This window comes from Pteronotus mesoamericanus, unplaced genomic scaffold (genome assembly GCF_021234165.1).
Source record: "Pteronotus mesoamericanus isolate MK-2021 breed Mesoamerican mustached bat unplaced genomic scaffold, CSHL_Meso_final contig_26, whole genome shotgun sequence".
NCBI classification, from domain to species: domain Eukaryota; kingdom Metazoa; phylum Chordata; class Mammalia; order Chiroptera; family Mormoopidae; genus Pteronotus; species Pteronotus mesoamericanus.
In genome coordinates, this window is record NW_026555109.1 from 13,061,556 (window position 1) to 13,075,698 (window position 14,143).

General features: G+C 47.5%; 1 protein-coding gene across 1 annotated transcript in view; it reads left to right on the forward strand.

The window, feature by feature from the left end:
* LOC129071178 (probable cysteine--tRNA ligase, mitochondrial) overlaps positions 1-13,435 on the forward strand; it is a 44,404-nt gene extending 30,969 nt beyond the window's left edge. Inside the window, 6 exon segments of the mRNA XM_054574322.1 lie at positions 9,438-9,504; positions 10,922-11,060; positions 11,845-11,899; positions 11,901-11,969; positions 12,708-12,806; positions 13,301-13,435. Of these exon segments, the coding sequence (XP_054430297.1) occupies positions 9,438-9,504; positions 10,922-11,060; positions 11,845-11,899; positions 11,901-11,969; positions 12,708-12,806; positions 13,301-13,435 (564 nt within the window).
* The last annotated feature ends 708 nt before the right edge of the window (positions 13,436-14,143 follow it).

Genomic DNA, 14,143 nt, shown 5'->3' on the forward strand with positions numbered 1-14,143 from the left:
GGTACAGAAAAGGACAGATAAGACAAAGAAGCGCACAGTAGGAAATTCAGAGGTACAGCTGTGGGGAGCCTGTTTCCTTCCCACCATGTTCCCTGCTGCCCAGTTGTTTTTCTCCTACAGCAGCTGTTACCAGTGTCTTAGTAGTCACAGTGTGTCTCTAGAAACGTATTTCTCAGTTTTTTCTTTCCTCACAAGTGGTAGCAGTACTTGTACTTTCTTTATTCACCTACTGAGTCTTTTGGATGAGTTAGTTTTTTTCCATACGGAGTTAATTCTTTTGAATGGTTGAGTCACCCATTGTATGGGAACACCTTAATTTAAACAATACCGTATTGATAGTCACTTAAATTATATCAAATTTTCTACTAAGGTATGTGCATTTAAAATTTTCATAGATATTACAAAGTCTGCATTACTTTTCATGAAAACTTAGTGGTCCATGGGAGTGCTATCCCGGGACTTAGTTATTTCCCTGCGTTTGGAGTTTGTGGGAGACCTGCAGTCTCTAGTCTGCCATACGGGATGAGTACTCGTTTGCACACTCAATTTATCCAGTGATTAGCGACACAGGATAAATGCACATCAGAGGATGTGTGCACACGCAGCATGTTCTGGATACAATCTCTGGTACCTTAGCAGTAACTGTCATCTACTTTCCCAGTAGTGGTATATGAAAGTGTCCCTGTCCCTCGTCCACTTCAAACTTCGAAGAATCCTAATCAGGTTAACATTTTCCTTGTCAATTTGGTGAAAAATGACAACTAGATTTTAAATTTCCATTTCTTTGTTTATTATGGTGCAGTTGCGGTGTGTATTTATTGGCTGTTTTTATTTTGTATTTTTGGCCAACTTACAACTTCCCCTTGCCTGTAGTTCCTAGGGGATGTTAAGCTGTTGCCCTGCATGTTAAAAAAATATGTTTTCTGGTTTCTAGCCCAAGAAACTTTTCCTGCCAGTCCTTATTGTTTTGGAGGCTACTGATAGGTTTTTTGTTCTTTTTTTAAAGATTTTATTTATTTATTTTTAGAGAGGAGAAGGGAGGGAGAAATAGAGGGAGAGAAACATCAATGTATGGTTAACTTTCATACGCCCCACGCCAGGTCTGCAACCCAGGCATGTGCCCTGGACTGGGAATCGAACCAGCGACCCTTTGGTTTGCAGGCCAGCACTCAATCCACTGAGCCACACCAGCTAGGACTACTGATAGGATTTTATAACACAAACATACTTACTTTATTGCATTTCGCTTCATTGGGCTTCCCAGATGTTGCTTAAAAAAAAAAATTGAACGCAGGATCCTCCACCAGCCAAAAGATTATTACTCACTTTATTTTAGTGGTCACTTTATTGCTTTGGTCTGGAGCTGAACCCACAGCATCTCAGAGGTATGCCTGTAGTCTGCACGAAAACTCTTAATTCTTTAGTTAACAGAGGCTGCAGTTAGTGTGAAAAGAGCTTAACCTCTAACCTTTAGAGTTCAGATAAGGGCTCAAAAACAGCCCTTTAAAAATAGTAGGTTATCATTTGGGACTAGTTACTTAACCTCCCAAAGCTTTAGTGGTTTGTTTAAAATGAGATGACAACCTCTATTTCGTGGGGCTTCTGGGCGGGTGAAATTACGTTAAGTGCCGAGTGCACGTGGCCTGGGCTAGGATGGGCAGCTGCTCCTTCCCCAGTCCAGCCCTGCCCCAGTGGTGCTGGGTGGGGTAGATCTAACCCACATTGTAAGTAGTGCATCCCTGCTTCCTGCCAGCATGCGCCCCTTACCTGGTGAGCTCTCGGAACCTCAGAGAGCTTTTTACTATTACTGCCTCATGGCCGAGCTCCCAGGAGCTCACTTACCTCCCCTCTGAGGGACTTCCAGCACAAATTTACATAGGCATCGTCACACTTCAGCTCAGGGCGCTGTGGTCAGGTTGTATGGTGGAACCAGAGCAGTGCAGAAACAGTGATATCAGTGCATAGGGTAGGAGCACGTTAAAACATTCATGTCCATGAAGACCAACAATGTGGAGACCTCGTCACATGATGCCATTCAGGTATTCATAGCAATAAGGAAGAAGTTAAAATGCTTTCCTCCCTTCCTGTGTTATTTTTCCCATGATTTTTTTGAGGTATAATTAACAAATAAAATTACATATATTTATAATGTACAATGTGATGATTTTATATATATACAGTGAAATGTTTACCGCAATCAAGTTAACACATCCATCGCCTTGCAGAGCTGCTTTGTGTGTGCTGAGAATCCTTAAGACCTACCCTTTTAGCCAATTTTAAGTATACAGTATGGTATTTTTACCTGAAGTTTCCATGCTGCTCATTAGATCTCCAGGACTTCTCCTAACTGGACTTTGTGTGTCTTGAGCAGCATTCCCCCTCTCCCCCGCCCCCAGCGCCTTTTAGCCATCATTCTACTCTCTGTTGCTATAAGTTCTGGTTTTTTTAGATTCCACATATAAGTAGATCATATAGTATCTGTTTTTGTCCATGTTGTTGCAATGGTATGATTTCCTTCTTTTTCTTGGCTGAATTATATTCCATTGTATATAAATACCACATATGCTTTATCCATTCATCCATTGATGGGCATTTAGGTGGTTCCCATGTCTTGACTATCATGAATGATGCTGCAGTGAACATGGGATGCCAATACCTCTTGGAGATACTGATTTTGGTCCCTTCAGATGTGTACCCAGAAGTAGAATTGCTGCTTTATATGGTATATCAAGTTTTAATTTTTTGAGGAACCTCCATACTGTTTTCTATAATAGCTGCACAAATTTACATCCCTGTCACAGGGTTCTCTCTTCTCCACATCCCACTCAACACTCATTATTTCTTGTCTCTTTGCTGACAGCCATTCTAACAGGTGTGAGGTGGACTCTCACTGTGGTTTTGATTTGCATTTCCCTGAAGATTGGCGATGCTGAGCACCTTTTCATGTCCTGCTGGCCATTTGTATGTCTTCGGGAAAATGTTTAGGTCCTTTGCTCATATTTTTAATTGGATCATTTGTTTGTATGTTTGTTTTCTATTGAATTATTTTAATTCTTCATATATTTTAGATATTAAATGCTTATCAGATATACAATTTGCAAATACTTTCTACCATTCTGTAGGTTGCCTTTTTGTTGATTATTTCTTTTGCTCTGCAGGAGCTTTTTAGTTTGATATAGTCACACTTTCTCTCTACATTTTTATTATTAGCAAATGGTCCGCAGAAACTGAATGGTATAAAAAGATTAGATTCCACATTTCTTTTTAAACTACTTGAACTCCATGAGAGCACCCCCAAAGTGCTATCATGTGCTGGGTTTGGAGAACTACTAATTTAGATTTGTGAATACACATTAAGATTAATCTGAATGAGTCCATATTCTGAATAGGAGGAAAAACCCTTTAAAGCCACCTAAAAAAAAATTAAAATAAAACCATCTGAAATCCTTTTTGAAGTCAAAAATGTAGGTATTCAGAAAATATAAAATAGTAAAACAGAAGAGAGATTTCTTTTATAAAAACCAAAAAACTTCATCAGACATAAAGCACCTATGACAGAGTTTTTAAATTTTTGAACTAAATGCACAAATATGAGCAGAACGTTGACATGGGAGGAAAAGGTATCCGATGCAAAGAAAGCACAAACGGGGAGAGCCAATGCGGAGGTATTTGTTTGTCGGTGATAAGCGGTCCGGTGAGCGCGGGGCTGCCTGCGCAGGAAATCTGAGAGCAGTCACAGGAGGGGAAATGCACAGCGTCTGCTTTGATTGAAAACGCCTCCATACCCATACCTACCAATTTATAAAATGCAAGGCAAACAGCAGCAACAATTTAAGAAAGACACAACAAATACTCACCTGAAGTAGGCATGGCAATTGAAGAATGGCTCTCCTGATGCATTGCCAGAAACAGGAAAGCAGCTTGTAACAAGCTATAAAGCAGTGGTCTATGCTCTGGGGAAAGAAGTCTAAAGAAATACAGTAGGCCCCCTGTCACTGCTGTTTTGCTTTTCGAAGTTTGTGGTCAGCTGTAGTCTGAAAATATTAAGTGAGGAATTCCAGAAATAATTAGTAAATTTTCAGTTGTGCATTGTTTTGCGCAGCATGATGAGATCTTGCACTGTCCCGCTCCTCCCGCGTGGGGCCGGAGTCATCCCCAGGTCAGCAGCTCCCGGTGCTTCCCGCCTGTCCGTCACTCAGTAGGCGGCTCAGTTATCAGATCCAGGGTCACAGTGTCACAGTGCTTGCGTTCAGGTAGCCATTATTTTACTAAATAATACCACATTCATAAAACTTTGATTTCAGCGTATTATTATAATTGTACATTATTATTATCATTTTTAATCTCTTACTGTGCCTACTTTATAAATTATACTTCATTATAGGTATGTATGTATGTATAGGGGGGAAAAAAGATAGTATATATAGGGTTTGGTACTATCCGTGGTTTCAGGCATCTACTGGGGGTCTTGAAATGTATCCCCTGCAGATGAAGGGGGCACTGCTGTAATTCAGAAACAAGGGAGAAAAGTCGAAGAGGTGGCCAGAAAGGCCCGCTGCATGCTGGTGAGTGGCCACCCATGGGCTCCCCTCTGCTCTCGAGGCGCAGCCAGGTCAGCACTCGCGGGCTGCATGCTGACGGGGGTGCCGTGGAGCAGAGCCACACGCAGAAACTGAGAGAAGTCCGTTACTGCTGCAAGAGACAGCCCTGTGCAAGTAGCTGTTCAGAGAAGCACTATTCAAATGAGCTGGAACTGAAAAGTCCTCAAAAGTACCACAGGGGGAAAATAACCCTGCAAATAAGATTTAAGAAGGTTTATTATGGAAAAAAGCACAGGATCTGGAGCTGGATTGTGGCCTCTGACATTTATCGGTTTGGTTTTCAGTTCTCAAAGCCTCTTCTTTTTGTTACCGTAATAGGATAGCTAATAATTATATTACAACTTAGCATTTATAAATGATAAAGACATATATTAAATAACAATGTTATTTATCTGGTCTTACTGTTTGTTGTGTATTACCTACATTGTATTTGTTTATTTTTAAATTATATTTTACTGATTATGTTATTATAGTTGTCCTGATATTTCCCCCTTTGCCCCCCTCCACCCAGCACCCCCCACTCCCTCAGGCAATCCCCCCACCATTGTTTGTGTCCATGGGTCATGCGTGTAAGTTCTTTGGTTACTCCATTTCCTATACTGTGCTTTACATCCCCTGGCTATTCTGTAACTACCTATTTGTCCTTCTTAGTCCCCTCACCTCGTCACCCATTCTCCCCCTCCCCGCTCCCATCTGGCAACCATCTGGTAGCGAACTTCTTTTCTCTTGTCTTTAAGAGTCTCGCTTTATGTTTAACCTTTGGCCTTTTAATTATGATGTGTCTTGGAGTGGGCTTTTTGGCATCCATCATAATTGGGACTCTGTGCTTCCTGGATTTGCATGTCTATTTCTTTCAACAAATTAGGGACATCCTTTCACTGTTTTTCCCATTAGAGTCCCAATTTCTTGCTCTTTCTCTTCTTCTGGCCACCCCTATGAGGTGAATGTTGGCCCTCTTAAAGTTGTGCGAGAGGCTGTTTATACTGTTCTCATTTTTTTTTTATTGTTTTTTCTTCTTCTTTTTCTGATAGGTTGTTTTTTGCTTCTTTATGTTCCAAATCATTGATTTGATTCTCAGCTTCATCCACTCTACTATTGTTTCCCTGTAAATTGTTCTTTATTTCAATTAGTGTATCCTTTGTTTCTGACTAGATTTTTTTTATGCTACAGAGGTGCTCACTAAGTTCCTTGAGCATCCTGATAGCCAGTGTTTTGAACTCTGCATCTGATAAATTGCTTATCTTCATCTTATTTAGCTCTTTCTCTGGAGTTTTGATCTGTTCTTGCATTTGGGACATGTTTCTTTGTCTCCTCATTTTGGCAACCTCCCTGTGCTTGTTTCTATGTATTAAGCAGAGCTGCTATGACTCCCTGTCTTGGTAGCATGGCCTAATGTCATAGGTGTCCTGTAGGTTCCAGTGGTCCAGCCTCCCCTATCACCCAAGCTGAGTACTCAAAGTGCACCCTTCATGTGGGCTGAGTACACCTTCCTCCTGTAGCTGAGCTTTGGTTGCTGTTGGCAGGTCAATAGGAGGGAGGGCAGGTCAATAGCTGGACCCAGGCCAGTCAGCTGCAAGGACTGGCTGTCACCACTGACCACCAACCATTGCCCTCCGTGGAGGATCAGCTCTGCAGGGGCAGGGTGGTGGTGCTCCAACATAGTCTGTAGCTGCCCACTGGGTGCGTTGGCCCTAGGGTGTCCTGGGTGGGGCAGGCCAATGTCAGCCCCAACCTGTGTTTTGCCTGGGGCACCCACCTGAACTTTAAACCAATTTGAGATGGCTGCTACTTGTGCTGGCTTGGAGATTCCCAGGTGAAGCCAAGCTGTGAATCTACTGTGGCTAAGGCTAGGGCTCACTGAAGCCAGCTGTTGTTTTTTTGATGGGATTTAGGAGCTAAGATCAGACATTCTTACAGAGAAGCAGCTTGGGTGGGCCTGTAAGTTGGGTTGGGGTATAGCAGCTGTGGATCTCCAAGGTGGGTCACACAGTGTTAGCCAGATTGATGGAGTCTCAGATATGGCACCAGCCTATTGGCTCTGTGCGGGGAGGGCTCAGCCAAGGCACAATGACCTCTGCTCGTCCTGATGCCAGACACTTCAGTCTCTCCCTGTACACCGCTGGTGTCCTTTAAGCTGCCACCCTCGTGCTGGGGCTCAGAGAAAGTGAGTCTGGGTAGGTAAGTCCGTGTGCGGGTTCCAGCAGCCTCCTCCACCAACCCAATCCCCACTGGTTTTCCCAGCCAAAAGTTGTGGGGACTTATCTTCCTGGCACTGGAATCCTGGGCTGGGGGGCCTGGTGTGGATGTGGAACTCATCGCTCCTGAGATACCCCTCCTGAATTTTTATCCACAGGGGTGCAGGGCTAGCATTCTGCGTCCACACCCCTCCTACCAGTCAGGATGGATGTGTGGGCCGTAGTAGTCAGACCTCCATTCAACTCGATTTCTGATGTCCCTAAGTGAGGATTATTCTATATTTTAGTTGTAATTTTGATCTGGTTGTGCAAAGAGGTGAGCCGTATCTGCCTGTTGCCATCTTGACGGGAAGCCCCCCTCCATTGCATTTAAAATGGCATGTTTTCACAAAGATCCTTGGAGATTCAAACATGAAGTGACATGAGAGAAATAGACACGTGACTGCATGGATGCATTAAATTAATACAGCAAAAACATGGTGTGTAGTGGGTGTATGCTGTGCTTCTGTCCATTGGTTCGTTTTAGGAAACTAAGGGGACCAAGAAGTACCCATATTTTGCTATGTAAAATGCATGCTTTTTTTCTAAATTTTTGAGGGGAAGATAAGGATGGACATTATTGATGGGTAGTACCTGAAATACCTTGTATTTCTTCTTGTGTTTTGTAATTATTTGTTACATGAAATCTCTTGTACCATAATATGTCAAACAAATAAATGCTAAAATTCCTTTATAATGCAAAAAACAAGTATCTAAATATAAATAAGTAAATAATTGAATTAAAAAATTAAAACAAAATATTTTTTTCTGAGAGTTTGGTCTAACAATGTGGGTGTGCATTATACACAGCAAAATACAGTAATACATTTTTTCCCCCCCCAACAATTTGGGAAGGAACACATAGGAGATAGACAGATGGAAGTTGAAAAACCAGCCTCATTACTGATAAAGGTCAGATTGATGGAGCTGCTTCATTTTTTATCCCTAGAGATCCCTTTGGTGGCCTGTTGAAGTCTGTAGGTTCTTTCTTAGAATTTAATGTTTTTAAATACATAAAATGAAATGTACAGAGTTATAGAAGGCGGTGATTGTATTGCAAGGAATATATGCACGTCTTCACTTGGGTGAACTATTTAACGAAATCTGGCAGCAGGTCTGATCATCTCGAATAAATAGCGGGCATAGGATACCTGGAGGCAGTGCGGCAGCAGGAGTGAGAGATGAAGACCGTGACTGCTTGGGTGACAGAACCTACTGTGGCTTATTGCTTACGCTGATCATGGGAGGAAATGTCACAATTGGAAATAAATATGTAGCCATTTTCTCATCTAAATTTATACTCTTCTCTGTCCTCCTGAATTCTCTTCATGGGCTCTAGGAGGTCTGTGGACACCCGGTTGAGAACCCCTCAATGAAAATATTAACTGAACAGCTTCCTAAATAACGCCACCCCTGAATGAGAACGACCTCCCCCCCGCCCTACTGCCTCAGGTGCAGCCAAACAAGGGGGGGTCGATGCCATTGTAGGACCTGTGGGAGCCCCCACGCCTGGCGAAAGCCAACCCAGGGAGCCCCTCCGTCCCTCCAAAAGGATCAGCCATGGGAGTCTGAGCAAGCAGCCCCTTCCTCCTTCCAGGGAGGACTGAATGAGGCTGCCTGCTCCCCCAGGGGAGGACCTGCACACTTGTGTCTCTGATGTGCGTTGCATTAGCCCCCGTGTGTCATGTTATTGCCACATCAGCCCAGTGACCTGAGGGGCTGGGCCCAGAGTGAGGGGCTTGATGCGGCCAGCCCTTATCCCCCGTTCATGGCTTTCACACCTGCAGGCCTCAGTAGCTTCCAGAGAGGCAAGGCCAGACGGGCAGTGGAGAGGCGTCTGGGTTAAGCTGCCCGTTCCGTCTTCTGAGGAGTAGGCAGAGAGGAGCCCAGCGAGGGTCTGGTGAGCTCAGGAGGACCCGACTAGGGAGACGGGCCTTTCTGTGCCTGGAGGGCGCCGGCTGGCCTCAGCGTGCAGGACGTATGGGTGTGAAGGCTCTTGGGGGAGCACTTCATTTATAACTAACCCCCCTCACCGTGTAAATCTTACAAAGAACTGGGAGCAGAGAACTGGGCCCCCTCCCCTCAGTCCAACCTGAGCTTGGACGTTGCCTGTTCTAATGTTGCCATGGCCAAGCTTTCTGGACAGTCTCCTGCTCCTGGGCCCCTGTCCCCGTCACAGCCAGGAGCTGTGCATCCTCCTCTCCATGTGCTTCCCTGTGCACAGTCCCTCTGTGGTTCCCAGGCTGCTTGGTTGTCCCTGTCCTCCCATGACAAGGGTGAGAAAACCGTGCTGTGTGTCGTGGTCAGGAGCTCCCGAGGCCAACAGCAGAGCAGATTCCCGTTGGCCTGCATGGACATGGACTCCAGGCAAACCGGCCTCTCCTCTCGGCCTTTCCCACAGACCCTGGACTGAATGTGACAAGCCAGTAGGGAAACTGCAGGAAAAAGTGCTGAGTGAGCGGGAAACAAACCAAAGCTTTTCCTAAACATTCCTGATTTCTTGATATGTGAGATAGGTCACATAATTGTAGTAAACAATACAGTCTCTGAATGTACAGATGTGAAAGGAGAGCACTCTACATCTCTCCTTTATTTCTCTCAGGACTTTCTGAAGACATTTTCCCCTGACATCTTCCGGTTTTTCTGCATGCAGAGCAGCTACAGGTCAGGTGAGCTGAACAGTGAGGCCTTCTGGGGTGGTGGCCATAGCCTCTACTTGTGTGCAGCTTGGGAGAGGCTACTCTGACAGTATGTGGGGAAATCCCAAAATACTGGCTAAATGATAAGCACAGTCTTGTTATCGGGGTTACTTATCACTTAGCCAGTAAGGGGTGACTTTCACCCCTTAAGGTTTGGTTCTGAAAGTCAGCCTGAGAATGCATTGTTAAACCTAATACCAGCACTCAGCCAAGAGATTCCAGAAGCTTATGGAGGCCGTGGGTTTTCCAGTCAGTCCTCTCTGTCCACTCCCCCACCTCTCCCTCTCTGTGGCGTCTGGACAAGTCTGAATCCCATGGTGCCCTCCACTTCCTGCCTCATGAACAGTTGGACCGGCCGTCCTCACACAAGGACTGAACCAGAAGCCCTCAGAATGGGGTCCTACCCAGAATGGTCAGGCCCTGCTGTGCTGCGATACTGTGTGCTGCTCTGGGGAGGGTTGTCTAGTGCCGTGTCCTGGGGCCAGAGGTCTCTTCACCACAGAAGGCGAGGTCTGAGGACACACTGCACTGCCCTGACTTGACCACTAGCATATCAATATGGCCTCTGGTTTTTATGTCTGGCACTGCAGAAGCAAGTGCCCATTGGGGGCAGGTAGGCTCCTCAGCTTGTGTACTGGGCTCGACCATGTGACCAGGGAGGCAGAGATTAGGGTGGTGCAGCTACAAGCCACGCATATCTCAGCCACCAGAAGCTGTAAGAGACAAGGGAGGACCCTCCCTTTGATTTCAGTCTGTTTTACCTCCGGAACTCTTAAGAGAATGAACTGCTGTTGTGAGCCCCCAGATTTGTGGCGCTGAGGCACGACAGCCCCAGGACGCAAACCCCCACCCCTTGGGGAGTGGCTGACACTCCACCACTCTGGCTGTGCCTTTTGGTGAGGGCCTAGACATGGGTGTCCAGTGGGTCAGTGGGCTGGCCCAGGTGGAGCGAGTATCCTTAAATCTGTCATCACACACACTAACACGCTGAGTGTGAGGTATGATCCTATCGCCCTCTCCTGAAGTATTGAGCCCAAAGCCCTCCTGGCACCAGCTAGTCTTTGAGCTGCTTCAGGCACCCAAGTGGACCTCTCCCAGTTGGCAGTCAGCCCTCTGTCCACATGTCAGCGGGAATGCGCCCCCTCAGCCAAAATGTACTGGGGAAGGTTTTTCATGTTTCTTTCGAGGTGGTGAGACACGGGAGTCAGGTCCCACGGATGGTGTGTGGGACGGGCCTCACGGAGGCACAGGGTAGGAAGCAGCTGTGTCCTTTCCCACTGCTGGGTTTCTGGAGTAACGTGAGGGTGGCCTGGCTACAGAACTCTGTGTCTGCTGGGTGTGGGCACGCTCGGCGGGCTCCCCAAGTAACCACTTCCCCCTTCCTCAGCCGTCGACTACAGCGACAGCACCATGCTGGAAGCAAAGCACCTCCTCCTGGCTGTAGCCGCGTTTGTCCAGGATGCTCGGGCCTACATGAAGGGGCAGCTGGCATGCGCCCCCATCAGGGAAGACGAGCTGTGGGAAAGGTAGGTGCCATCCCAGGATTTGTCCAGAGCCCTGGGTGCCAGATGTGGGGCTGCCTAGAGGGAAGGTGAAGCTTCTGGAGGCTGAGGACACTTACTCCGGAGTGCTGGTGTGGAAGCCCCCTCAGGCTCTGGTCCCACTGGGTGAGAAATGCAGTGGTCACCCCTGTGGGGCGGCTGTGAAGGGGGGTAAAGAACACGCGTGTCCGGGTTTTTCCTGCTGGTGTTAATTAGCATGTAATGGACAGAAGCCCTTGCCACTACAAGGGTGCCAGGCTGGAGGGAAGGGGAGGGCTCCAGGGGCTTCGGCCCAGACGTGGGACGCCTCTTCTTACAATGGCCAGAACTGTTCCCAGGGCCACCCAGCTGCAAGGTGGCCCAGACCCATCTTTCCCTGTGCCCAAAAAGGGGGAATCCCAAGGGAATGAGGCCAAGCCCAGGAAAGACGGGCACTGGGGAGTTAGGTGTAAAGATAAAGCCTTGGGGAGGTCAGTGACGGGTGGTGCGTGTGCAGGTGCAAACGTGCAGGGAGAGGAGGGCTGAGGGATGCGACAGTGCCACAGGACACGGGGCCTGAAGTGCAAGAGAGGAGGAGGAAGGCCAAGGGCTCAGGAGTGTCCTTGTGGGCCCGGAAGGAGAGGGGAAGAGGACGATCACCCCGGAGACAGCTCGAGGGGTCTGAGGGGGAAGGAAAGGAGAGGGCGGGCGGCAGCGAGGGCACGGGAATGCTGTGCCTGAGGCGGGTCCAGGAACGAGGCATGCGTTTGTTTCTCCTCACCTCTCCAAGGCTCAGCCACACCAAGGCTGCTGTGAAGGCTGCCTTGGCAGACGACTTTGACACACCCGGGGGCGGTGGACGCCATCATGGATCTCATTCACCAGGGGAACAGACAGTTGAAGGTGGTCACTAAGGTAACTCCAAGGATATGGCCACAAAGTAAGGTTTTTGTTTGGTTTTTCCTCACAAGGAACAGATGCCATCTTCCCAGCACCCCTCAGGTAACTTCATCCCCAGAGCTGGTGGCTTCCAGGCCTATCCTAACCTTCCCTTAAGTACCTGAAGCTGCTTCACCCCGGACGTGGCCTGCCCTGTTGGCCCTGCAGAAGAGACAGCCACTTCCCTGAGCCCAGAGAGGTAGATACGGGTGAAGAGTGGGGCCCAGGGAGGTCCCAGCACAGAGTCAGCGTTACACGTTTGCTAACTCAGGAACTTGTAACCCTCCTGTTCACTCAGAGGAATGAGTTTGTTGCCAAAACGTGAAATTGGGGAGGAAGCCCCGTATTGGGAGCCTGGCCCTTCTCTGGGCCTTGGTGTCAATCCCATTCGTGAGGCCCTGCCCCAATGACCCAATGACCTCCCACAGTCCCCGTGTCCTAATACCATCATGCTAGGGGTTAGGATTCAATGTATGAATTTGGGGGACAGTGTTCAGACCATAAATATCCCCATATTCCAGGTCAGTGAACTCAGGTGCAGGATTAGGTTACTGCCCTGTGGTTGTTTGGTTTGCTAGGGGGTGGCAACTCCAGGATTTAGTCCAGTGTCTCCTGCGAGGACTTGTGCCTGAGGAAATGACCTGTGACGTCTTTGTTCTGTTACACTGAGTGTCCTTTGCTGTTAAACGGCCTTCTCTGGGTAATCGGTCACAGGAACCCAGTGGTCCTAGGAGTCCTGCTGTGTTCGGCTCCATCATCTCCTACATTGAAGAGTTTTTTGAGACTGTTGGAATTTCTCTGGCAGAACGACAGGTACATCCTTCTCTTCTCAGTCCTCAGCTGTGGGATATTTACAAGCTAGTACAATAACAACTGGTTTTTCCCCCTTTTATTGTTTTTAAAATTTTTTTTAAATTTATTTTCAGAGAGAGGGGAAGGAGGAAGGGAGAGAAACATCGATGTGAGAGAAATGTAGCTTGGTTGCCTCTTGTTCACCCCCAAATGGGGACCCAGCCCGCAACCCAGGCACGTGCCCTGGCAGGGAATTGAACAGGCAACCTTTTAGTTCACAGGCTGGCACTCAGTCCACTGAGCCACACCAGCCAGAGCCGTTTTTTTCCCCTTTTTAATGTGCTTAAAATATATTATGTTCCTTAAAAAGTTAATGCCCAGAGCTAATAACTTACTAACTGAAACTGCAACAGTTCTGAGCAGAACCAGCAGCATGCCTTAGCTACAGAGTGGTGTGTCACCAGTTCCGTGTGCACTCGTTTGGCCGGTTTTTGGTATGTTTCTGACTTTGGAAGAATCTCAAAATGTACAGACAGATGTACAGTGTAGAGAACATTTTTCCTGAGAGTAAGCTGCCAGCCAATCCCCTCGGTGTGTCTCCCACAGAGACCAGGAGTCCCGACCCTGGGGTTCCCCGCTTCTCCCAATGAGCCCTCTCTGAGAGAACGGTCCACTTTAGAACTCATAGTGCTTTCTCTACACCAATCCAGGAATCAACCATTTCTCTAAAGGGCCTGGTTGCTCTTAGAAGTGCTGGATGTGCTCACTGTGCTTCGGTGCAGCTGCTCTGCACCCGTGGTGGGCAGAGCTGGGAGACGTGTGTACACGCGGTATCCAGGTTCATTTCTCTACCACTTTACATTGACTGAGACCCAGGGCTTACCACCACCACTTCAATTCCAGTTCCCCAACAAAGGGTTCATTCTGCTTTCTTCCCTTTTATACATAACTCCCTTTCTAACAGTGAGAAACCTGCTTTCCAGTATCCTAAACACATATCTTTAGATTTTACTCTCCAAATACATAGTCCCTCTGTGGGGACGCCCTCCTCAAGCGCTGGAGCTCTGCCTCTCCCGCCCCTCCCTGCCTGGACACTTCCACCCCTCAGGCTGCCCCTTCAGCAGGCTGCCCCTGCATGGACGCTCCGTGCGGCTCTGCAGGCCCTCCTCCTCTCCACGGGGCCACCTTGCTCTGCTGCACCTAACAGCTTTAGGACTGTTGAGGATCACGAAAGGAAAGGGCTAAAGTAGCCATTTTAGAAAACATGGCATGTGAGCATGTTGTTACCACGCAGCGGTCTGGACTGCAGATAGGAGGGACCATCCAGGGGCAGAGGAACTAGTCACTCTTCCTAGATC